The sequence below is a fragment of the Agelaius phoeniceus genome, chromosome 3, assembly GCF_051311805.1.
Source record: "Agelaius phoeniceus isolate bAgePho1 chromosome 3, bAgePho1.hap1, whole genome shotgun sequence".
Taxonomy (NCBI): domain Eukaryota; kingdom Metazoa; phylum Chordata; class Aves; order Passeriformes; family Icteridae; genus Agelaius; species Agelaius phoeniceus.
The window spans coordinates 16,722,799-16,750,327 of record NC_135267.1 but is presented as its reverse complement, the minus strand read 5'-3'; the positions used below and the strand labels follow the sequence as shown (position 1 = coordinate 16,750,327).

Below are 27,529 nucleotides of genomic sequence, written 5' to 3'. Positions count from 1 at the left end.
CCCCACAGGTCCTTTTCCTTAGGGCAGCTTTCCAGCCACTCTTACCCCAGCCCATGGCACTGCCTGGGCCCAAGGGCAGGAACCAACACTTGGCCTTGTTGAACCTCACACAACCGGTCTTGGCCCATTGGTCCAACCTGTCCAGATCCCTCTGAAGAGCCTTCCTTATCCTTCAGCAGACCAACATTCCCACAAAACTTGGTTTTATCTGCCCATGTTCCATGCCCTATCTTAACACACAAAGATACTCTTTCATTGTATTTCCTGACTTTTAGAGTTTTTCTCAGTGAATTTAGAACATCCATGTCATGGAAATCGTGGGTGCGTCCCAAACAAACATAGCAGCAATATTCATCAAGGTTAGCACAAAACAAGCAGAATGCAGCTTGAGAAAATATAAATCACAAATATACTACGTACAAGTTGGTTGGTGCAAAAATTGATTTGACCAGATATGATAGAATATACATATAAATAACTTCATTTGAAGTACTGGTATCAGTGGAGCTGTTCCACACTCCAGGACAATCATACTGAGTGTAACTTTAAATTGTTATTTTCCTTTCTTTTTTTGTTATCTTTGCTCCAATAAAATATTTCAGGCTTTTAATTGGTCAGGAGAGTGTAAGAGTATCATTACAGAAAGATCTGAGTCAACTGTTCAATCTGGACTCCTTTCAGAGTTCTGACCCTTAATTTATTATATTTTTTAAAGTATATTATTAAATAAATCCCCTTTGCTTTTTATATGAAGAACATAGTCCATATATCTTTGAAACGTAATTGTCTCTGTTTCCAAATTTCAATAATAAAAAATCTAGTTATTTGCAGTCTCTAAACACCTGTAGATGCCACAATGCTCGTACGTTACACATTTCACCATCATGCTGTGGCAATTTATTTATGTACTCAGGTTTTAAAAAAATCCAAAAGTTTTTTTGCTGTCTGTTAATGTCTTCCAACAACTAGTAATAATACTTTTGTAATTGCATTAAAATACAAAGAGTAACAGATTGTTTATTTTACTAAATGTATTACAGAGATACCAGTGTGATTGCTTGCCTGGATGGGAAGGAAGATTTTGTGAAAAAGAATCAAATGAATGCAATTCAGAGCCTTGTAGAAACAATGGCACCTGCATGGACCTTTTCAACAGCTATCGGTAAGCATTGCACTTCCTCACTCTATGATCGTGTTCCAGGAAGGGCAGGCTTCTGTATCCAGCCATTATTTTGTTTCCCAGCTTGGGAAGGAAAAGTTATTACACAAATGGGCAAAGGACTTGTGTCATGGACATAGTGCTTCACTGCTCTTTCATGTGAAGCCAGCAGATATACTAAATGGTATATGTAAAATTAAAAATAAAAAAAGGAAAAGAAAAAAGTATTATTTAAAAAATATTTATTAACTAAGTTTGGAAATTAGTTTTGTCAAAGAAAATATAGTTTCTCTTTCTGTCATATTTGCCCTATAAATAAAAGAGATGATTTAAAGAGTAAAAGCAGTGGTAGTGGGCAGTTGGATGAGGAGGTTATATCATTGCTGCCACCTTGTGGCTTAAAATACCAACAAAAGAGTAATTTAACTAAAATTTATATCCCCTCAGACAAAGAATAAGGATGTGATGCTAACCCTATTTTTTTAACTTAAACCCTAATCTTTATTTCATGCATGCATTTATGGTTCAAAAATTATTTTATTTCAGTAGCATGAGGATTAAGATCCCATAAACAATCCAGTAATCAGTTTCTGCTCCATGAAGCCAGGGTTTGTCTATATTAGGATGTCAATACTACAAGAGTCCTGTAAATTCTTAATGGACACTGATGAGGCTGCATATACAGCTGAGTGTAATAACTGTCCGTGGTACACAGTCTAGCTGTTGTACAGGGATTATATTCCTGGTAATATAGACAATAATCAGAAAGGAAACTAACCACAGCTGACAATGGAGAAATGATTTCCCAAATAGCTAATTATAACTAAGTCAAATAAAATTGTATATATATATATTTTTTTTTTAAAGTATTTTTTGTTCAGAACTTAACCAAAATGATTTGTGATATCTTAGAGCTATATTTTTATGTTGTATAAAATGTCTTAGTTTGGTAAAATATTTTTATTCTAATAACAGAAAGTATAGCAATTTTGAGAAAACCTGTTAAAATCTCTTTAATTGCTATTTTTCCACTTTTTAAAGCCTGATGGAATGTAAAAAATAATTGTGAAATATTTTAATTGTTGTGGTTCTTATTTTTCTGATATTTTTAGTTCTTTATAGTCTACCACCTTCAAGAACAATTCTAGGTTCTTCAAGAACAATTTTGCAGCCATGAATCCTTACCTGTCCTTTCATTTTCCCAATTTTTCCAGCCAGACAGCATTATATGTATTGCAGAAGGTAACAGGGCTTCTTCTGATTTTACTCCTAGCTGGGTCAACTACTTATGCACAAATCCAAGGACTTCCTATTTTTTATTGAGAATAAATATGCTCAAGAAGTACTTTTCTGGATTTTGCAAATACAGAACTGTTACAGAAAATATTGACAAGAAAATTGGTTTGAAGTGTAAGCACCAGGCATATTTTTTCTCAGAGCTATTTGTCCTAGTTGACATTACAGAACAGGAAAATTACACATACCATTGAATCATCATATAAAAGGGGCAGGTTACACCGAACAAAACAACATCTTCAAAGATACCTGGAGTTGAAAATGACTCTGAGACTTGGCAATACCAAGGACAATTAGTATAGCTCAATGTTTTATTTTTATACTATAAAGCAATTTCATTTCAATCATTAGAGCTGTCTTTGTTTGTATTCAGAGATGTTAAAAGACCATGATTACTCTTAATTTTAAAAATGTGTTGTTTTTTTGTTTTTTCTTTTTGCCTTTACTAATACTTTTCTCTTAAAAGCTACAACAACAAGGCAAAGTGTTTGTGTTATGGCAGGTAAGCATTGGCAGTAACTGGTACCTGAACCTGAGGAAATCCAGTCATGCCTCTAAACTTAAATGTAGTTTTTAAAACAGGATAACTGGATTATAGTTGCCTAACAGAAAAGATCATTACAGTTCTTGATCTGTGCCCAGGCATTGTTTTGGACGGCATTAGTCTGGATCAAAGTCAGGCCAGCAATGATCTGAGAATACATCAGTGATAGGCAATGAAGTTTTCTTCCCTCTGGCCATGTTTTGGCACTGTTTATTTTCCTGCTGTAAGTTGAGCTGCTGACAGCAATACTCAGATTATTCTGAATTTCTTTGAAATTTGCCACACCATGACTGGTACTGGATACCCCTTACAACTTAAATTAATGTAAGGGATAATAAATTTAGCTTCCTTTTATGCCTTGATAATCTTCATTAGTTTACTTTTCTGTAAATATTTGCAAGTCCAGCTGAGAACATCAGTTACTTAAAAACTAAGTAATTTATTGTGCAACAGCTTAAAAATATTTTTTGTATACAAAGAAAGTGAATATAATGAAAAATGAAACATTTTCCTACCAAAGTCAAATGTGTGATAAAAAAATAAATATTCAAAACATAATTACTAATTTAAAACTTCACTTTGGAGTTGATTTTCTTTATCTGGGGCTATTCATTGTTGAATCTTTAAATGAAAACCATCTGGCAAAACTGAAGTATCAACAAATCTGTCACACGAGTATCTTTCTTTATGGATTCCATCACAGAAAAGTAAATCACATCCCAATAGGAAAAAAAAGGAAAATAAGGCCTTCTCAGATGCATATTTTAATTTTTAAAAAATCAGATAAGAAAGATTCTGAACCAGTAGTCAAGCTTGAATTGTTGGATGTGAATAGCTTTTAATATGTCCCCTTTCACTTGACTTAATTTATGTTCAGATGATAAAATGAGAAATATCTTTTTCTTCCTTCTCAGTTTTCAGTTTGGCTCATGACACATGGCAAATAAATTAATTTAGAAAAAATTCATTCATATATTTCATGCATATATTTCCAGAGCCATGTGATTTTAATTCTCATGATAACATGAAATCTCAAACTATGTCTCTGAACATTTATGGACAGATTCATCTAGTATCAGCTGAATTCCTTATTTCTCCTCTATTGTATCGATAATTCTGAGGTTTAGCCCTAATTAAACCCTAATTAAAGTCCCTGTGTCTCCTTTGCTGTTACCAACTTTTGAGTGAAAATCTTTTCAACTCTCTTGCCAAATAACAGGCAACATAATTTTATGAATGACCTGGAGTTTCTAATAATTTAGAATAGTTTGTTACTTGTCTATAATAATTATGATATTAGAACTTGGAGAATGAATCAAATGTCTTTCCAAAGTACTCAGTTCTTTCTGTATATTCACATTAGAATCCACAAATTCATTTTGTCAATTCTTGTTGTTGTTTTTTATAAAGAATAAAATGGTGCCTTGCTGCTGTTTTTCTGTTTATGACATGCAAATATACTTCTCTAGACTAAACAGGAAATTAGACCTACCCAAGTATATTTTCTTATGTAATTTATCTATCTTTTATGTTTTATGAAAGATTCAGTGTTTGCTTCAGTTGAGTACAGAAATGTTATCCTTGTCAGCACTTGAATCCATCCACTAAGACACCTTTTTATTATCTCAGTGTAAACTGAAGTCAATTCTTCATGCTATCTTATCCATTCTTGATATTTTATTTTTGCAATCAAGACCCCTTGCTATTTTGTTTGGTTTTTTGTTTGTTTGTTTTGATTTGGAAACAGACATTTTTCCTGCCTGCTCATTCTTATCCTTGATATTTTCCTTATTGCATGTTTTCTTACATCCTGTTTGTGCAATAGGATGTAAGAAAACATGCAATAAGGAAAATACTACAGGCCTCCATTTACCCTTCACAGTTATGGATATCATAAACCTGGCTGTATTATAAAATACTGAAAGCTCTCCTTCCCACTAAGTTCTTCAAGGACAAAAGTTGGTAACTGCCAACGTCACCTTAAAATTTGAGGCTCAAGTTCCTTAAGCACTTCTGAGAAATTACTGCTAATGTGTGCAAAAACAATTGTCTGTATTTAAATTCTCTCCTTTTAAACTCTTCTGTACTTTATCCTGTCCTGTAGGAGGCCATAGTTTTCCTATCTCCCTTTGGATTCCAGCTGAAAGAATAATTTGTGCTCATAGAAGAGGCTATTTTGCATGATTTCAGAACTCATCTCAAACTGTGCTAGTCTTCTTTAGCAATGCTTCTTCAATTAGTAACCATACCATGATCATCCTTCTTTGTCTTTACTTAGATAATGATTTATGCCAGCTGACAATTTGGATAACCATGCTGTCAACCAGAGTTAGCTTATCCTGCCTCCTTGTTGTTACTTTCTCAGTACATTTCCAAGTACAACATCTTGCCCTATTGCTTCCCTTTTTGCTACTTAACATTTTAAGCCACATCTTTTCAGAATAATAACATGGTTTTCCGTTAGCGTAACCTGTGCTAAGCTCTCAAAAAAAAGACCAGTTTTAAGTCATTAGGATTTATTCAGTCTCATGCATACTTAAATTACAATACTGTTACAGAAAATTAGCATACTGTTTTGCTTCTTTTTTCCCCTTCTGAAAAGAATTTATTTTGGGTTGTGGAAGCAGGTGATTCCTAAGTTTGGGATGTGTAAATATCTGAAAGATCTATAAGTAAAAACATGCCTATTTACACAGAGCATTTTAAAGATATGTTCATCTCTAAATGAATGAGTTCTAAACTATCATGGAATTCTAAAGGAAGTCATGATATGATTATAATTTTAATGCTGTGTTCAGTGTGCCTTCTGTTTTTACTCACATTCCTTTGAACTACTGCTATACACTTCCTAAATTTTTTTGCCCCCAAAAGGAAGAAGCAGCTTTTCCCATAGATGGGTATCACCTTGTTATTCAATGATCCCAGATGCCAAATGCTTAAGTATCTTATTGCAAGCAGCAGCTCTTATGTGTCATTTCTTCAGGGTTCTTTGGCCAACTCCTCCTCTATTGCTATAGAGACATTTACCAAAACATTTGTCTGTTGCACTTCTGACTTATCTTTCATTCAGATTTGTAGGGCTTTTTCCATCATCCTAGTGCCAAGTTATGTACATATTTCTTACTCGAAATCATCTTTAAAAGATTTATATGGACAATCAGGAAATTTACTAATGAATTCACTAAAGAAATGTGTGAAAGCATAAACAAGTGTTTCCTCTACAGATAGAAAGTGTTTTATAGCTCTTCTCTGGTAATACTGCTAACAACTCGAAATGTGTAGTGTGCTTCTTGTTATACTGCAGTGAAATGAGCTTTAGGGTTTCTATTGCCTTTAGCAAAAAAAGAAAATATTGCTGTGCCACCTCAGCATTATCTAACAGTCATTGACATTCTGCACTCATTAGGGCATATTTTAGCCATAACTCAACAATCTTCTCAAAGAACAAGAACATTTTTGTTCAAAATCCCTATGAAACATTAAAATTTGAAACAAAACACAGTGAGTACCTGGAAAATATCTCCCCCCCTCCAAAATTAGCTTATCAACTTTTTCTTCCTGAACAGTAGCATTGTTCCACCTCGTATATTTAATCATTAGGTGATAGATTTTGAATAATTTTTTAATGTATTTTGTTTACAAACACCCAGAGACACAAAATGATCATTTGATGAACTCACAGGTTAAATGGAGGTAGTTTAAACCAGCTTCTAAAATAATAAGGTACCTCAAGCAAAGCTTTGAGAGTATATGAAATGCAATATAAGTTACTCAAATTTATCATTGCTGTAGGGCAGTTAAACACTTCCATTGCAAATAATGTACTAATAATACATGAGCAGAGCTAAAAATAAAGCAGTTTGCACAGTAGTTTATGGGCTCTAGCTTGTGATGTGCTAAGCTTCCTGGGAACCCCTGGGGTCATCAGAGGACTACTGTGAAACTTTGAAGAGCTTCAGGGTGCCTGGTGCTCCCCAGAAGGGATAGCTACAGAAGGCTGTGACTGCTAACAAGCTGCAGCAGTGTCCCACAAGCTTTGTTGCCAACTTTCCTTGATTTATGGGGACTTGAAGCTCTTTGTTTCCAGCTCACTCCACATTAAGGACAGCCAAGCATGCTTTCAGCAAATGCTAGAAAGAGTGTATGTGACTGCCAAGCCCAGAGCACAGCCAACAGTGTAAAAGAGGCCAGAAATTCCACTGAGGACACTGTGTACTTAGGTAGTGAGGTGCTGCAGGGCACTGTCACTGACCATCCACAGGAATAACTAGATCAGCCCAACAGAGACTTCAAACCAGTCTGAGCTCCTCAGGGAGGATGCAGTTCTGTAGGTCTGGAGCTGCAGAAGTATCTGGAACCTCTTATTGAGGCTGGGAATCAGAAGATAGTGTCCTTGCCTTGTCCAGCATACGAGGGAGGAAGCCCTTGTATGCTGGAGGAGGATCTGTGTTGCCAAGTAAAGGAGCTTCAGGAGGCAGTCAGCACTCTGAAGCTGAGATGGGGACAATATCATACTCTCCAAGACCCTACAATTACAAGAACCTGAACTCCCAGACAGAGTGAAGGAGAACCAGGAAGAACCTTTGCATATGATTTTGGAAATGGAGGCTTCAGTTACAATGAAGGCTAGGAGCTTGTAACCTTGACAGCAGGATGAGGGTTCCTGTCCTATCTGAGCTCTGCCACTACAGAGTAGGCTCAGTGATGTGGTACCAGAGCATGAACTAGAAGCTCTGTCCAGTGAAGCATCTCAATCAGCTTAACCTGAGTCACAAGGCAGCACCAGAAGGAAGGATGAGTGATGGCAAACACTGGGACGCTCTCAGCTGCAGGCTCCTGATAGGAGATATCCTGAGTCCTGAGGGTAATGGCTCAAGACCTTGTGAGGCCGCTCTTGATTATCTCTAAAGAATCTTGGTGACAAGGTTTTTAAGGATCGGAAGGAAGGTTATGGAAATATGTCAGAGAATGGAATGGAAAAAGGAAGAAAAAAAAGAAGGCTAGGAATGGAAAAAATTACTTACTTTCAAGAAAGGCAAGAAGGAGAATCTGGGCAACTGTGGACAAGTTAACCTTACCCCGGTCCCTGGAAAGATGATGGAGCAAATAACCCTTGAAATTGTTTCCATACACATGATGGAAAAGAAGGTGCTACGGGGAATGTTTGCACAAAGGGGAAAGCTGTCCTGATGATAGCATTCAATGAGATGGCTGGCTTGACAGATAATGAGAGGACTGTTTCACTTGACCTTAGCAAGACTTCAGACGCTACCATAACACCCTCATAGACAAAACATGATGAATTGCTGGACACAAAGACCATATTCAACATAATTCATCCTCTCATCACATTATGTAACAATGACACTAAAACTGAAATTCAATGGCTTGTCTTTTGTAGCTACAGTTCTGGTCAACAACAAAAATGCTGCCACCACATAGTAATCCTGGATGAGATGTTGTGGGGTGTGATGATGTGTGAGATAGTGAGAATTAAAAATAGAATGGATAGAAATACGATAGACAATGCACAAAAAGAATGTCTGAAAAAAGTTTTCAAGACAGATTTCACTACCTCATTATTTCTAATCCTAATATTATAATGCTTCTGTTGCACATGATTCATAATAGACTCATTCCTGCTTGTTCTTTTGCCCTTCCTTTAACTGCTCCCTTAAAGAAAATGCACGTTTTTAATTTGGAAAACCTTAATAAAAAAGGAAGTTTAAACAAGCAAATAAACAAAAAATGCTGCTGACACTTTAAAAATGGCTCATTAGAAACAAATGGAAAAAACCATCTGTCTTTGTTAGCTACAGATTAGATATTTCATGCATCAGCAATGTCTAATACATGTACAAAGGAACAAAATTTTTCAAGGATTATGGGCATTGCTGCTGACATTATATCCTTTTGAACCATGGAGAATCAGTAATAAACAGTTCCACATAAAAGGACAGGGTGTAGATCCCATTCTCATTACTATACAAACTGTACTTTTTCCTTTGACTTGAGAGGTCATTAGTAAAATCTATGCTTCACTTCTTGGAAGATTTTTCATTGGTTTCATAGGCATTGTTCCTTTTTCCTATGTTCTTACAGAAATTCTAAAGTGGTCAAGGGTCAAAATATTTGTAAATTAAATGTGTGTCAGTTTTAATGTCAAGCCATTACATGTATTTATTTTGTCTTGAAATTACTTCACAGCCAAAAGAATACCAAGGTTTCAACTTCAATTATGAGGCATTTTCTTTTGAAGTAGAGAATTATTTTCAGAGTATAAAAGTCACAATATCTTAAAAAATATTAGAATGTGATGGGAACTAAAAAATTGGTTTTGGAGAAGAGCATTATTGTATATTTAGAAAAAACAATTTTGAAAAATTATGAGTGGGATAAAACAGTTGCATTTTAGAAATAATTGCTTGTATATGGCAATATAATATGAAACACATGTACACGTGTAAAAATTAAAAATTAAATAGTTCTAGTATAAGTAAACTAAACACAATTAGAAAATCAACTTTGGCTTCCCCACCACTAGCTTCTATAGGTAATAAAATTTTAGTTAATTGTCTTTTTGGATTTGTCTGGGATTTACACTGTGTGTGCTCTGTTAGATCAATAGAAGCATTATAGGAATTTATTTAGACTGAAATTACAGATTGTGCACTGTTAGAGGTCCTCTATAAACCAGTGCTCACTCTTCAGCAATAGCAAGCAGACTAATTCGGGACCAGTAACCATCATATTTTCTTCTACTAAATGCCAGTTTGGATATATGAAAAAAAATCTATCAGAGTTATAGAAGTGAGCCTTTATCTTTGAAGGTCACAGGTGGAGAAAAGGGACTATGAATACAAAAAATCACAGCTCTCTATGAGCATCCATAAGCATTGTTATATGTAGGTCTCTTGGACTTGTTCATTCCCTGTCAGGAAGGGACAGTCATAAAATTTTCATAGGTTTGCCCTATTGAAATAACTCAGTGAGACACCCGTAGGAGAAAGTTGGATTGTTTATATAACAGTAGATATCAAAGGTAGATAAAGATATAACTGACTGTTGGAGACAAACTGAAAATAATATTTGTTGTTTGCTTTTATAGTTTATATCAAAACAATAATCTTTATAAGGACAAAGCTATTTTTTAAAATGCTATTTGTCAGGACACGACAAGTCAAATTTGGGTTTTTTAACAGAATCTGGAGTAGAAAAATAGTTACCTCATGTGTTACTGCAGTATTCGAGCAGTGCAGATATATTTGTTTGTTTGCTTGTCTGTTTTTTATAACTTTGAGAAGTACTGCCTTGCTTCAAGAGGCTTAATTTTTTTCTTTTTCTTTTTTTTGTTACTATTTATATGCTTCGAAATTGTAGCACTCCTTGAAAAAATTTTTCAAGCGTTTGCTACTATAAATATTCTTTGGCTAAACTAATCAAGATCTGTGTTCAGTGATTTTTGGTAAATTTAGTCTTGAAAGATGAAATGTTATTGCCTCTGGTATTTTTTTGAGGTTACAATCCTCTTGCACTGTTAGGTGAATGGTAAAAGGTTATAATTTGGCATATTAATGAAGGGCAGTTTGTGCAAATCCTTTTTTCTTTTCTTTCTCTTATTCTAATAACAAATATGAAAACAGAGACATCTCTGCTTCTTAATCTATTTACAAAGTATTTTCTAGACTGCCAGTATTAATTATGACACTCTCTAGCCTTTCCTAGTTTTATTTTCTACAGGCTCTTTTGAAAATCTGAGTTATAATGTTGAAGTTAGCATGACTGCTGCTGAGTGTTGAAAATGTTTCAATAGTTCTCTTCAAATATATAAGCATAGATACTATATGGTTAAGTTATGTCATGATGATCTAATATATTCTACCATAATAAATACTATATCTATCCTTGGTCATCAGTTTTTTATAGGCATCTAATTGGTTCTAGGCATAAAGTATTCAATGTCTTCTATGTTTTGAATAAATCAAAAGAAAAAAGGGAAAAAAAGAGAAATAATATATTAGTCCATTTGTTCAAATAAATATTTTCTTATACTCTTGCTTCTTTTCTTGGATCAGATAGTGCTTTGTGTCAGTCTGAGCCATAGAAATATTTTCTTCTATGATTCTCTTCCTTGGAACTTGAGTAGACCCTAAGTAAACATCATTTAACAATTCTGAACAATTTTCCGTAGATTATTGGAAGCAGTTGCCTCCCCTCCCCCCTAAACTGATAGAGATGTCTTGCTTAAATGACTTGCAGAGTTCAAAACTCCAATATGAAGGAGATAAACATCTCTTTGCTCGTCCATTCAAATAATTATGCAAGGTCATTTGCACAGACTTTCGGATTGGTGTGCATTATGTTCAATTTTTTCTCATGTCCAATTCTCCAAATGTCAAGGTAATCTATCTTCACAGTTAGATTTGTATTGTTCATGCTTCATAAAATTGCAGAGTTGGAGCATGTTACCTAGCACTTCATGTTGCCATGCTAATTATTGCTAATAAAGATTGCAATTGTAATCACCTTTATTTGCCCTTTTTTGATTGCCTGTGTTGGAAGGAACAGACCAGAAATGCTCTCCTTTACTCCCCCTGAGCCAAAATCCCTTCCACTGTGAGCACTCTACCCAGAGAGTTCATTTTTTCTTTTCTGCAATCAGTGTAATCTCTGTATAAAGGGTGAAGAGCTTTGAGGTCAATTGACAGAACTACAGCTGCATTGCTAAACTTCCGAAATTTAACAAATGTTTCTCCTGGAGGAGCTGTTACCTGCATTCAGGTGATAGCTCCTACTTTTTCAGTGCAGCAATTTTCTTCTTTTCTGATTTCTCAGGTCAAAGAGGACTTGTCTCAAAATCAATACTAAAATACTGTAAGAGTTACCTGTAACTCTCAGAGAATATCAGAGCAATAAAAACCGAGGAAAGGCATTGAGCTTCTTTCCATAACAACTAGGCTCTTTGCACAGCAATCTTGAGTAGAGGAAGAGATTTCCAAGGGGAAATAGTGCTGAAGATACCAGTTTCCACAGGTGCAGCAATAAACCCAGTTGTCATCAAAGACCAGCATTAAATTAAGAGAGAGGAGCACAAGCACACAGGCAACTGGGGAGAAGGAAGCCTTTTATTCAAAATCCTTGAAAGATGGAGTGTCATCCTGATAGCTGATTTATTCAACATCTGAATCTAACAGATTAACTGCTGTAACTTGGAAGCCACATGACAACTGATTCCCTCTGATTCTTAAAAGAATGAAATAGTACTCTTTTTTTCTCTACCAAAGTGAATCAGTACCACCCAAGATATTGCAGGCAGATCATTTACTTACTGTTTATAGTAGCATTGATTTACTGATGCTCACTTTTCACAAATTTAGGGCTTTCTCCTTGTCACATCTTTGTAGGGGTGCTGCCTGTTAAAAAGGCTGCAAATTACATATTTTGTCTCAGACTGTATGGTGAAATCTTGAATTACCTTGTTGCTGCTGTACTGATTGTTGTTCCAGTGATGAAAGGTACACAGGCAAAGAATGCAGCTCTTGGTGTTAGTGACCAGAGATGGTAAGACAAAAAGGCATTTATGTCCTTTTCCCTTTGCATTTTGTCAGGAACAGAAGGAAGTCTAATGTGGGTTTAGTTAATAGAGAATGTTACTCAAAGAGCAGCTTCACATGCCAAAATGCATAAACATTCTCTGTGGGGGTCTGCAGTAATTCAAGAAATTAATACTGCTACTCAGAAAATTGTTTGACACACAGGACACAAATTTAAACAGACCTTTCTTTCTCTTCATCCTGTGTTGTGTGATAACTTGCTAAACTACATTCCAAAATTGTCATATTACTATGATATCCTTTTTGTACATCATGGTAAGTTTGGGACAGGGAAGTTCCTAAATTTTAAGGGATGATTCAGTATTCGTAGCTATTATTATAATTTATTTTAAAAAACTTGAAGATGGCAAACAGTTTTTCTAACACCTTAGATAATAACCAAAACTATAAAGCAAGAGTAAAAAGTGCACCCAAACATTGAAGGTATTTTTTTTTATTTTAAAATTAATTTCTACTGCTTCTAAAATAGGAATTTAAGTAGGCAAGACTAATGGGAAGGAACTTCAACAATGGTTTTCCCCATGGTAGTGGTCTATGAACTAGACTGTTGATACCAAACATGTTTTATTTTCTGGTTCAGGGCCATACGACCCAAGTGATCCTCCCACATGACAGAAATAATCTTCAGTTTTGCTTATTGTAGTTTTTACTTGTTTTATTGTCTTTCTTAATTAAAAGTATTCAAAGTATTCAGCACTTGTGCTTTTAAAGCACAAACATTCAAATGAGACAGTTTGATTAGAGATTTTTAAATATTTTAATGTTCACTGGCTGAAACAGATAACAATGTAAATTTATCTGGTCTTGTAGACAGGACAAATTGCTGTTATTGGGATAAATAAGGAAAGAGTTTGATACAAAAAGAAAATGAGTGTGTACCTCATCTCTGGGGTCCAGTAGTCTGAAAGTTGTATCCAGCCTGATATAAGACGTATCTTATATTCTGGTTCAGGAAAATGGAAAAAATAAAGCAGCAGCATGAAAAAAAAAGAGTTGGAAGTATAAATACCCTTTGTAGCATGTTAAATTCTGTTTCCTGAAACAGAAATGTGTGCATTGCATCTCAAACAGAGCTTAAAGCAGAAGCTGAAATGTAGCTTGCTGTCTCATAGAGCTGAATTCTACCTTGTGATTATGTGAACTCATAGCTTCAAATAGAGAATTAAGGAAGAAATATATGGAAAACAAACAGATACAACTTTCTCTATCTGTTCCTATAAAATATGTTTGTTTGGGGTTTTTTTGTAATGTAATGTTCCTGAATACACAGAATATCGGGAATAAATTTTAGTTACTGTTACCAAATGGAAGAACATGAGCAGAGAATTATGGGAGGAAAACATACAGAACAAATAGAGTATATCTTTAAAATTAAAAGAAAGAGCAATAAAAGTCAGAAGCAATTGAACTGGAAGGGAATAAAAACATAAGCCTTTTGAAGGCTTTCTGTATGCATCAAACATGCAAAAGACACCCTTAGACAATATTAATAGAGTGACAGAAACTTAATCTTTTTATCTCTCTTCCCAACAATATACCTCCCAATTAATTTTTCTCCAGTTTGGGGTCAATATCCATTTATGTCTGTTATTACCTGGTACCATTCCCCAAGTACTTAATTTATGTTTTCTTAGCCACCACTTCAGATTCAATTTGTAGACTTCAGGTGATGTATATAGTTCTCATAAGCCAGTATCTACATCTCAGTTAAATTAAAAAATGGTATGTGTGTGTATGACAAAGATAACAATGGGTTTTTTTCCCCTAATTTTAGCTTCATGTCCTTATCCAAACAGCAGATAAAGGCAGGTGGACTTTCTTTAACGTAGAATTTTTTCAATTTATGTCCACCTATCAATTTACTCTGTGATGGACAAATTGGTCATTGGTTACTTACTGCTTAATCCTTTGGAGAGAGCTACATCAGCCAGTTCCCTCAGGCCCCTGGGATGCATCTCATGGAGTTCCATGCACTTAGGTATATTCAGATTCCTCAGACCTGACCTTCTCCCAGGATGGGAAGGACTTCAGTCCCTCAGTACCTGGCATGAGCTTCAGAGAGGTGGGATGTGAGATTAAAAGTAAAAACTGAGGCAAAAAAAAATGTTGACTATCTCAGTCTTCTCTCTGTTGGTTGCCGCCTGTTCTCCTGTCTTATTTATTGCAACGGTATGTTTTCTTTAACCTTACTTTTGTGGCAAACATACCTGTAAATCCTTTCTTATTCTTTGCAGCTCTTGCCAAATTAAGCTCTAAATGGGCCTTAGCTTTCCTAATACCACTACTACATATCCAGATGACATCCCATAATCTCATATGTCATCTCATATACCATAATAAGGGTATATATCCCTTATTCCTTGCCTGTGTATTTCCTTCTAGTACTTCAGTTTACCCAGGAGATACTTACTAAGGCATGCTAGTCTTCTGCCTTCTTTACCTGATTTCTTACATGGCGAAATCAAGAAGTGTGCTCTAAAAAAAAAAGTCCTTAAAGATCTGCCAGCTTTCTTCAGATCCCTTTTCCCTGAAGGCTGTTTCCTAGGGGATCCCATGGACCCAAATACTGAAATTTAATCTAAACTGCTAATCAACTGAAAGTTTCCTTTCCTAAAATTCAGGGTCCTGACTACTCCACTGCTGTCCTATATCCTTCAAGATTGTTAATTCCATCAGAGCATAAGCACTGCAGCCCAAGTTACTGTTTTCTCTAATCAGTTAATCAGATTGATTGGTTACAAACATTTGATTGGTTACAAACGGAGAGCTCAAGGAATAAAGTACAGAATGAATTATGGTAATGATTGTAAAGGCAGGCTCAAATGAATTTAGGGGAGAGGAGGAGAGACATAGGTGAAAATTTGAGATCATCTCAGGGTGGTATATGAGAGTAAAGAACTTACAGTATTTTAGTATTTAGAAGCACAAGGACTTCAGAGATAAACTCGTGACAGGTTTTTCAGGTTGAAGCTGGTGAAAGAGGTCTGGTAGCTCTCTGTGGAAAAAAGAACATAATAAACTTTCAGAGTATGAAAGAAAAAAACATGCTTGTAGAAGGAAAGAAGAGATAGAAACACGAGTGTTTGAAGCCTTTGTAGTGACTGGAAGTGTATGTTCTTGGAGCTTTGTGGTGTGTGTTGGTGCCCTAAATTTCCAGCTGTGTGTGTATAGAAAGCAAGCTCTTATTTCTCTACTTCAGATGGTCCAATAGCCTCTAGATTACAAGGAATAAATTTGTCACTAAGCACCGTGGTTTCTCAGGCTCTTAGTTGATTTGATTGAATGCACTAAACAGCATAAATCTTACTGTAGAATGGCCCATTGTTGCATGCATTGTATGGCTAACAGACTGACCTAAACTTCACTGAATGTCTTGCCATTTCTCATCAAGAATCTGTCAAAGAGGCAGTTGAATGATGGGCACACTGTAGCTGAGGGTTCAGTTTAGGATTCCTGTTCCTTTGACTGAACCACTGAGGAAAAAGCAGTTCTGGTTCTTCTTAAATATTGTAATTTTGTCTGTAAAACCTTTATCTGTGGCAAAGGTAAGTACTCTGACTGATATTTTCTGAAATGCTTTCTACACAGAAGACTAAAAAAACCAGTTTCTTGTATTTTTATGCTATAAAGAAAGATATTTAAAGGAAAAAAATAGCTTCTTCTGAAATTTGTTCTACTCTGGAATATTCATCTATATGAATATTACTGTTACTGTTTATCACAGTAGATGCTGAGTTGGAAGAGATCAACAAAGATCATTGTGTCCTGCTCCTGCCCCTGCACAGGACCATCCCCAAGAGTCAACCATGTGCTTTTGTTAAGCTTTGGCATTTTCCAGAGCTTCTAGCTGAGCTAATTTGGAATAAACCCCCCAATATGATTTTCTAATTGACAGACGGCCACTTTAGAACTCTTAAGATTCAGGAGAGACAGCCTCTGCAGCTAGAATGTTGTTGGCCCACAGAAGCTCCTGACAATATGTAAAATTGATAAAAAAGAGCAATAAAAAAGGAGGCATACTCTTCTCAGGGGTATCCAGTGTCAGGAAAATATGCAGTGGGCAGAAGGCAAACTACCTGAAATTCCATATGAAGATAAAAAAAATGCTCCTTTTTTGTGATGTGAGGGTGGTCAGGTGCTGGAATAGATTTCCCAGAGAGGCTGTGGAGTCTCCGTCTTTTAGATACTCAAAACCAGGCTGAACACAGTCCTGAGAAAACTCTAGTTGTACTGATTTTGAGCAGGGGAGTCTAGATGAACCTCAGAAACTTTTTTTCCAAAATCAACAATTCAGGTATTCTTAAACCCCTTCCCTGTTTTTTAATTCCTCAATACCTTTAATGTAGGATATAAGACAGGTGACACCTATATTTCACTGTAATATGAAAAGTAGAAAGGGGATTTTCAAGCAACTAAGAACCAAATTTAATACTTAACTCATCATATGGAGACAGAGGAACTTACTACTTTAACACTACTTCTCTGGATACAATTCATGACTAGATTTTGCATTTTTTAATTCTGACTTTAATGTTAATACAGGTGGTAAAATATAAAACCATAAATATAATTTGTGTATTTTCACTGCCCCCTCCTTTTGGTTGTTTTTCTATAGAAAGCTTTTCAATTTATAGAGATATGTATGGAAAGTAAAGAGATAATACTTAGGGAAGCTGATTCATATGTGTTGGAGGAATTCTACACATGTCACAATCTAAGCAGTTAATGGGGCTTGTTAAAACTAATATTTTACACAAAACAGTCATGATTTGGTTTTCTAATATCAATGGGTGTATTTGGATTTGGTTATTGGAAAGAAAAATACTGATATTGGCAAGTTGGTAAAACAATAGAAATTAATTCAGCTTTGGCTATCTTTATATGGACTCTTAAAAGCATATATCAGCCTTTTTTTCCCCCTGAGAATTCTAGAAATCATCTTGATTTTTGTAATGAAGTGAAAAAAATTAGTCATTTTGAGAAAGTGTTTGGATTTTTGCCTTTTGATCAGTTTGTTTCCAAGAATAACAGCTATAATAGCTTAATTTATAACTCACTTTTAATGGTCCTAACACCCCCTTACTTTTTTTTAAATAACAGTTCTCATTAACACAAAATTTTGTCTTGATTCTTAAAACTGGGCCTCAGGATAGATGCTTCTATGTATTTTATTTTTTTTTCACATTTAATGAGGCTTCCAGTAACTCTTTTTAATAATCCAGAAAGGAGTACAAAAAGCTCTGTTATTAATTGTCTCCTTTGCATTAATATTGACTGTTGCACCTCAGCGGGGAGCTGGCATGAAGCCAGGGTAGGACTGGCTAGTTGTGCAGTGTAGATAACTGCTGTGTTTCAGTGACCTAGTGTTCCCTGTAGTCATACAGAACAGTTTTGATAACTCAAAGGCAGTTATGAAACTCATTAGGGGGAAAAAGGGAATGAAATGTGTTTAATGTTTGCTCCTCTGCACCTCAGTTATATCCATAAAGCTGGACCAGGTCAGAACTGAACCATGTTCTCCTAATACAAAGTGAAAGGCTCTCCACTTAATGAGCTTTTTAAGCTAAAAATGGAGCATAGCCAAGTGCTACATACCAATTTGTAGTACTGCATCAGTAGTAATTTATTCACAACTTCATAAAAGAAGTCAACAAAAAAAAGAGCAGCTGCTAAACAATTAACATCTGTTGGGTCACTGTTCTCCTATGTTCACTATGAGACATTTGGAGATGCTTAATTTGTAAGAGTCTGATGCTTTTATATATTGACTACTTAAGAGAAAATTCAGTAAAGCACTAATTGGGAATGCAGTGTTATTCAGTGGATGTTGCTGCTAGATAATAAATGCATTTTGGCATGTGTATCAAAAGCAGGTATGTTTGTTATGCATAAGCAGAGAATAAAAAGAAATTGTTTTTAACCATATTTCCAAAAGTATGTCTTAAGTATTTTAAATTATGAGTTCTGAAATGTGATTTTTGTCAGTTATTTTAAGAATGTCTGAATGATTTTTTATAGCAATGGGTATTAGTTTTTAACATGAGAAAAATACAGTAACCTGATTTTTAAATCCTTAATGCTAAAATACTCAGGCCTTTAAAAGTATAAATAAAATTCCTTTGTAATATCCATTTCTTTTTATGTGACATAGTGATTGTATCCCACAACTAAATAACACAGAACACAAAAAAATCTGAAAGAAAAGACTGGATCTTTTTAAGGGGTAAAATTTGCCTTTCATGTGGCAAGAAATACCTGTGCCTTACAGAACAGAACTACACAACAGATTCTCCATTAAACGACCTGTTTGTTATTTAAGAACAATTTTTCTTATCCAATTATAACAATGAAGATATATTTGAATGATTTAATACCTGAAATCAATATTGATCAAAGTAGACAAGAGCTCGAATAGTTCATCTTTCATATTGGATCTTGTCCTGCCAAATATCTGCAAAAATAAAATTAAATTCAATTTTATTTACAGTGAAAGTAACAGGAATGTATGACTTTTAAAGTACATAGAGGCCTCTTTTATTGCAGCTAGTGAAGAAATTTGGCCCTGCAAGCTTTGAAACACTAGCAAATTGTTTCCTTTGAATTTACAGAACCACATCTTATGTATATTGTGAAAAACAAAAGATATTTACCTCATTCATGTAGATAGGTTACTTACATTCAGATGTAATTTAGATTTTGGTCGAAGTTTTTTCTCCTGTATTATAATTACCAGATCTTCACAAAAGCATTCAAAAAAGAGAAAGAATACAATGAAATTAGGATCCCTCATGATTCCTACTTTCTTAAATGTACTGGATATGCTACCTGATGCATTTCACCCTAAACACTGGTGTACTTATTAGTTTCATACATATGAAAAGATGTCCTTCTAATCCTTAACATTTAGAAAATTTACTTTTCATGTTTAATTTTCATTTTTAATTCATTTAATTCATTTAACATTTAGAAATTTTACTTTTCATGTTTAATTTTCATTTTTAATTTTAACTTTTATTCATAATGCATTCTGATACAATTGCCAGGAAAAGAAAAACTAGTCACAGAAATGTATTATTGATATTGTTTTAAATTTTTTGTTATTTTTAAAATAGAAAGGGTTGGAAGTGATTGGGCCAAGCTGTTAATTTTTATTCTGCCATGTCAATGCTCTTTTTCTTTTTTTTTTTTTTCACTCCTGCAGATGCACATGTATAGCAGGGTGGACAGGGCCAGACTGCAGTGAAGATATAAATGAATGTGAATCTGAACCATGCTTGAATGGAGCCACGTGTTTCGAATCTGTGAAGCCGGGGCAGTTCGTATGCATTTGTCCTCCATTTTATACTGGTGACTTCTGCCACCAGCGCTTCAGTCCCTGTGAGCTGCCTTACAATCCATGTATAAACAATTCAACCTGCTTGGCACAAGTAGATGGAAATCCAATGTGCATTTGCAGAACAGGTGAGAACTGGAATAGTTAATTTCTTCCATTTTCTGTTGTGCTCTGGAAAATTGCAAATATATATTGAATTTGTCACTATCTTTAGTGTAAGTGGCAAAGAATATGTTTCAAAGAACATAAAACCATTATGAATTGCAGCAGGTTTATCAGTTGTGTTAAAAGACTGGGAAGATAGCTGTCAGTTTACTTATTATTAATTTCTTATGTTACAATACTTATTAAATCTATGGTGTCTTAAATTCAGCACTCAGAATCAGTATTTCTCAGTCAATTGTTACAATGACATAGAGATAGACATGCACCTGGCCAGCAAAGACAAACTAAATTGACAAAACAGACAGGCAGATTTAGAAAAAATGTATGCAAATTGGTGGAAGTATAAAAATTGGAGCAAGTTGGAAATTGTTTCTTTTCCTGCTGAGCTGTCAGGAAGGCCTGGCACATCAGGGAAGTAATCTTCCCTTGCTTAATGGATATAGTGGGTTTCTCCCTGTATGCACAAGGAACCAAATCACAGCAGGTGCTGACAGCTTCCCTGGGCCATGGCTTAAAAGACACAATCTCACCCTCAATGTACAAGAACTGCCAAGGTGAAACAGAGCAACAGTTTAACTGTGCAGAACATTGCTATACACATCCATGTAGGAATTGAAGAATAAATTAACTAATTAACAACTGTACTGAAAAGTTAGAAAAGTTAGAAAAGCGGGGGAGTACAATTACTGAAACTGGAATTGGAGCAGGATTTTGAAGTTTTCACTGTTATGCCTATAAACATAGGGGCCTCTTAGGGACAAAGGCTAGCAGATAACTGCAGTGTTACATGAAAATGCTATTATTTGTCATTTATTAAGTGACAAATGATATGGATAAGTGACAAAAAGATATGGATATAAAATCTAGGAGGGAGGAGCATATAAAACCTTAGGTTTTTTTACTATTACGGTAAATGTTACCGCAAGCTGCTGAGGAAAAAACCCAAACATCACCGGGGAGGTATGCAAGTTGCTTAGTGAAGCATCTTTAGAAAAGCTGGTTTTCAAAAATATAGGTAGATTACTCCAAAACACTTGATTTAGTAGTAAATGGCATGTGGATTAAACTTGCCAGTAGCTAACAGTCCAGTCATTAGAAAGGTTGAGTCTGGTATAACAGGAATCACAAAATGTAGCAGTGCTTACCAAATTTTAAAAACTATCTGAGAACACCATATCATTGAACACCATATCTGAGATGGGTACAATAGGACCATAAATTATACCACTGCCAGTGGTACATATTTAGAAGAAAAAGAGGATTTGTGTTGGCTAGGTCAGAGAAGATAAAAGCTGATAGAGTATGAATTGGGCAGAATAAAAGTTGATGTAAAATGTTAGCTTAGGACAGAATTACCACAGCAAATTGGTAGGAAGGTGATTAAGTCATGATTAGATGTAGTATAAAACAAAGTTGCATCTTTGTTCCCGTATGTACATTGGGGAACTATAGCTGATTTTGCTATAAAGAGTTCTAAAATTCTATAAATACTGTTAATGTAAAACTTCCTCTTGAGCTGTTTGCCCTAGATACAGAGGTTTTCTTCCTTCAAAGAGATAGATTATAATATTTGTGTAACAAAACTGGGCTCTCATCTCATAGATCATGGAACAGTGTTAGTCAAATTGTCCACAGAAGCAGGTTAAACAGTTTAAAAAGTTATGATCTCTACAATTGCACAATGGTATATTCAAGGTTGCAAAAATGTTGAAGGGAGGGCCATTATTGCAAAAGCTTAAGAATCACTGCTGTAGAACAAGTTTCCCAAGAGGTGTAGAGAAAACCCCTCTCAAATACTTTGCCAGTAATTGATAAGCAAGGGTTTGATCAAGACAATTGTGGGCACATATGGGTTTGAGCTGTTAATCATATAGCCAGCACTGGATCTCCTTAAATAATACAGACTAAATGCAAAGAAAACAGAAGGAATGGAAAACTTAGGGCAAATAGCAGAATTTTTATTGCTTAATTTATCAACATGTCTTTCCAGTATTAGAAAACTCCATTCTTAGAATTAATCTTAATAATAGAACTGAAAATTTAGTGTAACAGAAAAGCTAGGCAGGAGATGTAAGCAAGACTATATAATTTAAATAATGTTGAAATATTTGTAGATGAGTCTTGGCCACTATTTGTAAATTCCCCAAAAGGTCTACATGAGAAAGATCCAAAGACCAATTCAACTGCATATATAAGTAAAATAGAATGTAAATAAACAAGAGTCTAGGCATTAGACCATGCTCTTCTAGATAATGGCAAGCACAAAACTGTTAGTGCTTTAGAGGCAACCCGAAAGAGAGATAGGACATTTTGGTAAAAATAGTGACGCTTGCTAAGAATTATGTTCCAAGAAAAAAAAAATACTGAAGAAATGTATTCAGAATCAAGGAAAACTATGAGAAGGCATACAACTACTGAGTGCAAGATCAGCTCTCTGCTGGAGCTGATGAACAAGTTTGATTAATGATGAAATAGAGATAAAAGATAACAGTTTTAAGAAAGTGTGAAACCTGTGTAATTATAAGCGCATAAATATTGCAGAGAATAACAAGATAAAAAGTAATTTGCAACCATAAACTACAGGCCAGAAAATATCCAGTGTTTTCTAATAAGACTTTTTTAAACTGTGATTTATTCTTTTATGAGAACTATTAGTAGTTATTAGTATAGTAGCTATATAGTAGCAAGGCAAGCTAGTAGGAAAGGCAGATAGAGTTGTTGCTGACATAAAGAGAGGAAGAGAAGGCCAAGATTGCTGAATTAAAGTGGTTCCTAGAATTCCTGCTTCTTAGAAGGTAGAAAATAATCTCTCATTAAAATTAGATGTAGAACTTCCTTCATTAGTCCAAGTAATACAAATAGGATAACCTCAGGATGTTCATGCATTCTCCTTATTACAATGGAAACAATTTTCCATAAACGTTCTCTGATAGAAAAATTATCAGGAAATGCTACATATTCTACATTAAGTATTGCATACATATAGAGAGAGTTCATATTAAAGCTTTACCTACTCTTTTCAGAAATATGGATTATTTGGACAGCCAGCATTTGTGTTAACTCAGTAACATCTTAATTAGTTATGGTAGAAGGGAGATTGGACCAATATAATAATGTATGTATTATTGAAAGACATAAACTGGAAATGTCTGGATTGTGGATGTCCACAGTATTACATTAAGGACGTATTATTTTCTAATGTACTTCATTTCACACAAAAGTAGACATATAAAGTGAAATGGCTAATGCTGTAGAAATGCTTATGTCGCTCTGCCGACTATTTAGGCAGCTTAGGAAAAATCTTTCAGGTGATAGGCAGGCTGAATTCTTGACCAGTTGCCTCATGTGGTTTTGCTGTAAAGTTGGGGTTTTTTGGGTTTGTTTGGTTGGTTTTTTGGGTTTTTTTTGTTTTTTTGTGGTTTTTTGTTTGTTTGTTTTTGTTTTTGTTTTTTTAAATTTCATAGCTTTTGGAAGCACACCGTTTTAGAGAGGAGTAAAAAGAGCAGGGGGTAGCAACATTTGTCATTACAGCACACAAGTACACAAAAGCTTTGTCATCTTATTTATCTTCATTGCAGCTTTAAAAATAGAAAGCTAGAAACTGAGAAGTTGAAAAACTGGTTTATGCATGGGGCTTAAGGTTAAAGCCATCAGTTTTAGGGTGTAATGAAATTATGTGTATTGTTCCAGGGAAATTATAAAAAGGACTCATCTCTAAGGAGAAACAATAGCAACAGTTTTTAATTTTACTGGAATTATGCATTTTATTTTTTCTTTGTCGTTTCTAAAAGCAATACATTCTTTATGCTTCAAGGTAATTTTTGAAGTCCTTGTTTTAAACAGATTTTCCCTGGACTTTTTCACCTCTTTTATCAGTCTCCTGTCAATAGCTTTCCCATGACACCTACTCTTTGTTCTAGATGTTAGTGATCATTTTTATTTGGTCTATAGGACCTTATAGCTAGAAATTTGAACCAAGGCAAAATATTTTTCAGCCAATGCCTGAAACAAGGCTAAGTGAAAATTATCATAATGTAGAAAATTTATAATACCAAGCAGAAATAATAAACGGATGATGAAAAACAAGTTGTTCAAATTGGAGTTTGCCATTGTCAAATTTCTGAGTCCTTCAGTGCCAGTTTCTTTTTCAGACATACGCATACATAATTTACAGAGGGAAATAGCCTTTTTACAGTGCCTAATATTTTACACACCTCTGATTTTGATTCATGTACCTACTTATGTTATGCTGAACAACCTAAGTACCTGAACTAATGATTATGGGACTGCTATTATATCTCTGCTGTTTGCAAACATTGGTTCATAAATAGTTCATGGTAAGGAGAGAAACATCTATGGTACTGTTCTGATGAGTGAAACAGTAGAGAGATTAGGGCAAAAGAATCCCATTAGAACCCTGTTACCTGCAGAGGTCAATTTCGTAATATTTCTCTGCAATGGAATAAGGAGATGGAAATGACCATAACTGTGACAGCAGATATTTAGCTTCTGTATTCTGCATATTCCATCACTTTGCAATTCCCAGAAGCCCCATAGACAGAGTTGACAAACTCCAATGCAGGATCTCCTATATTTCAGAGAAACAGAAGTAAAATCAGCATCTGTCTCATCTTAAGTAACAGCTTTCCAGATGTTCCTATACCTCATATCATTAAAGTAACTTTCACGCCACCTGAACAATTAAAATTAGAGAGAAATAAGATTTTATTTTGTAACACTGTAATAAGGAACTGTAATAATTTTCAGTTGTTTTTCATCTCTGTTAATTTCTGAAAGTCTTGAATATTTTATGTTACTACAAAAATTAACCTTACTGAGATACTTCCTCAAATATATCTATACATATTCAATACATTCACAAATGTTTTAAACTAATTGCAATAGCATTATAAAGCTAAAATATATCTATATCTGTGAGTTATTTATAATGTTACATTGGTTTACCTTCAGTGTGTCCTTTTCAGTAAAGTTCCATTTTCCCTGCCCATTGACAGCCTTCCACTCAGTAATCAAATTTAGTTCTAGAAATTTCAAACATTACAAATAAAAGAGAAATTACAGATGAGGAAGCTGACTACAAATAGTCCTATAAGTCCTAGTGTCTTCACTAATGCCCTCCAATTTCTTAATTAAACCAGAGTTAGAGAAATGTGTTGTCAACTTTTCTGCTCTTACTCAGTGGGACTGAATGGCATGTATCAAACACCTACTGAATATTTGGTGTGTCAATGACTTCTGCCTACTCACACAACCAGGCCTAGTACCTAACTTGGTGTGTGGTGTACTAGTTTATAGTTCTTTCATCTTTCTTTTTTCCTTAATCAAAATACAGGCAGGAATAGATGAAGGTTCAGGAGCATTAAGATGCAGATTACACATGCCACAGATAAGAGAAGTATTTGGATGGTTCGCTCTGGTTCAGGCTCATTTGCACATAATAAACTAAACCATTCAGAATACAATTTTTTCTGTGCTGAGGGATATATTTCAAAACAATATATTGAGACAGATTTTTTTTTGCTATCATGACCATTCTTTTACAGTTTTTTGGGGGAGATTAGTGGGGTTTTTTTGCTGGTTTGTTTTGACCTTTTTTTGTTTTGATTTGGTTTTGGTTTTATTGTTGGGTTTTAATTTTGTGAAACATACAAACAAACTAAATGAGGGTATCCTTTCATGCTCAAGAAATTTCTGGAAAAAAAATAACAACATAACAGCATAAATGACTATAATTGAAAGGCTAGTTTGAGAAATGTTCCAGGCTTTATTTTCCCAGCTTTATAGTAACATTGCTGTGAAATCTTCAGCAAATATTAAGAGTTCATTTCAGTCAGGCCCAAAAGTTATTGAACAGAAATAATCCTGATAAGAAGAAAATAACAACTGCTTTGATGTGGGCTCATGTTTAGATCATATACTGGAGTACCAGCAGAGATTTCTTTCTACAGCTTTCTTTGGAACTCTGACCAAGACACTTATTTCTTCCAGTCAAGATTTTCTCTAGATAAAAATAAGCCATACTATTCTAACAGTGGTCTTTCAGTATTTCCTCACTTTCATTAAGTACTTGAAAACCGCAAATACAAAACATAACAAAAAAAAAAAAAATTCTTATTCGGGTATCTACAAAAGTAAAGTTGACAAGTTTTGCTTATTGTTTTAATTAAGAGTGCAGTAGAACCTTTGTCATATTTATAGCAATATATACTGAATTTCAATAGCTAAATTTAAAGTTGTTTCAATTTAATTTTTCTATATCAGTGATGTTCAAAAATAGGCAACCTGCAATCAGCACTCGCATATAAGTCATACAATGCAAATAGTTTGCTCATTGCAATGGTTTCATTTCTCCATCAGTTGTAAACAAATATATTGAATTTGTGAAATTCAACTGAGTAGCTATAGTTTCTCCACGGTCTGTATAGAATTTCACCACAAGTATACATTTAGGAGGACACCTATTTATGCAAATGTTATAAGATGCAGTATGCTGTCTAAGAGCAAAAATAGGGTTCATGTATCACTAAAAAGTGTCTTATTTCATTTTAGTACATATTCTGGAACACTTACACAAGCAAATGGAATGTATTATGCAAGTGATGTACTGTGCAGATAAGACCTTAGCCACATTTTGTCTTCATTTAAATATAAAACCCAGTTGGGTTTTTTTCTCAGCTACTGACTGCTTTGAATAAATGTGGTCCTCTAACTTCCACTACTCTCTAATATATCAATTACTGACAGCTTTTAGTTTCTGATTTTGTCCCACACTCTCCAAGGAAGTTTTTCTGTCCTTTAAAATGGCTTGCATTTCCCCAGTATATTTATCCAGATGCTCTACCCAAATCTGTTCTCTCTGGTTCATTAAAGTATGTTGAGACTTCATATACTGTCTGGAAATCAACTAGCTGAAGCTAAGGAACAAATACAGTTGGAGAAAGTTCTTTCGGGGTTACTTCTACTTGTAGTTCTGATCTTAGGGTCAGTGAGCAGTAAGGGCTGGCTCCTTCAGAAGCAGCAGTCAGCCACAAGTCTGACAGTACGTGAATGAGGCACGGCCGGGCTGCACCAGTGGCTGTGTCCAGGAACAGCAGAGGGGCCAGTCAAGGCTACAGGGAATGGGGCAGCTCCAAGGCCAAGCCAGGGAGCCCCTGTCTGTAGGCCAAAGTCAGCATACTGCACAGCTAGGCATTGGCCATGGCTGCAACACAGCTCAGTCAGACACCAGGGACAAAGAGCTGCAGGTTAAACACCCCAAAGAGAAGAGGTAGCCATTGCTGATGCTTCTCTCAGGCTTTTCTTAAACAGCTTTGAGTGCAGCTGAGGTTTTCTAGGCCAGCCACTTTCATTGTCTGAGTTAGTCCTAGGCTCAGATAGCCAAATGCCCACGAGAATCT

General features: G+C 35.0%; 1 protein-coding gene across 1 annotated transcript in view; it reads left to right on the top strand.

Moving 5' to 3' along the window:
- Window positions 1–27,529, top strand: part of EYS (EGF-like photoreceptor maintenance factor) — a 792,123-nt gene that overhangs the window by 344,388 nt on the left and 420,206 nt on the right. Inside the window, exons 22-23 of the mRNA XM_054630570.2 lie at window positions 1,041–1,162; window positions 19,815–20,074. Coding sequence (XP_054486545.2) covers window positions 1,041–1,162; window positions 19,815–20,074 — 382 coding nt within the window. The remainder of the gene's footprint in view (window positions 1–1,040; window positions 1,163–19,814; window positions 20,075–27,529) is intronic.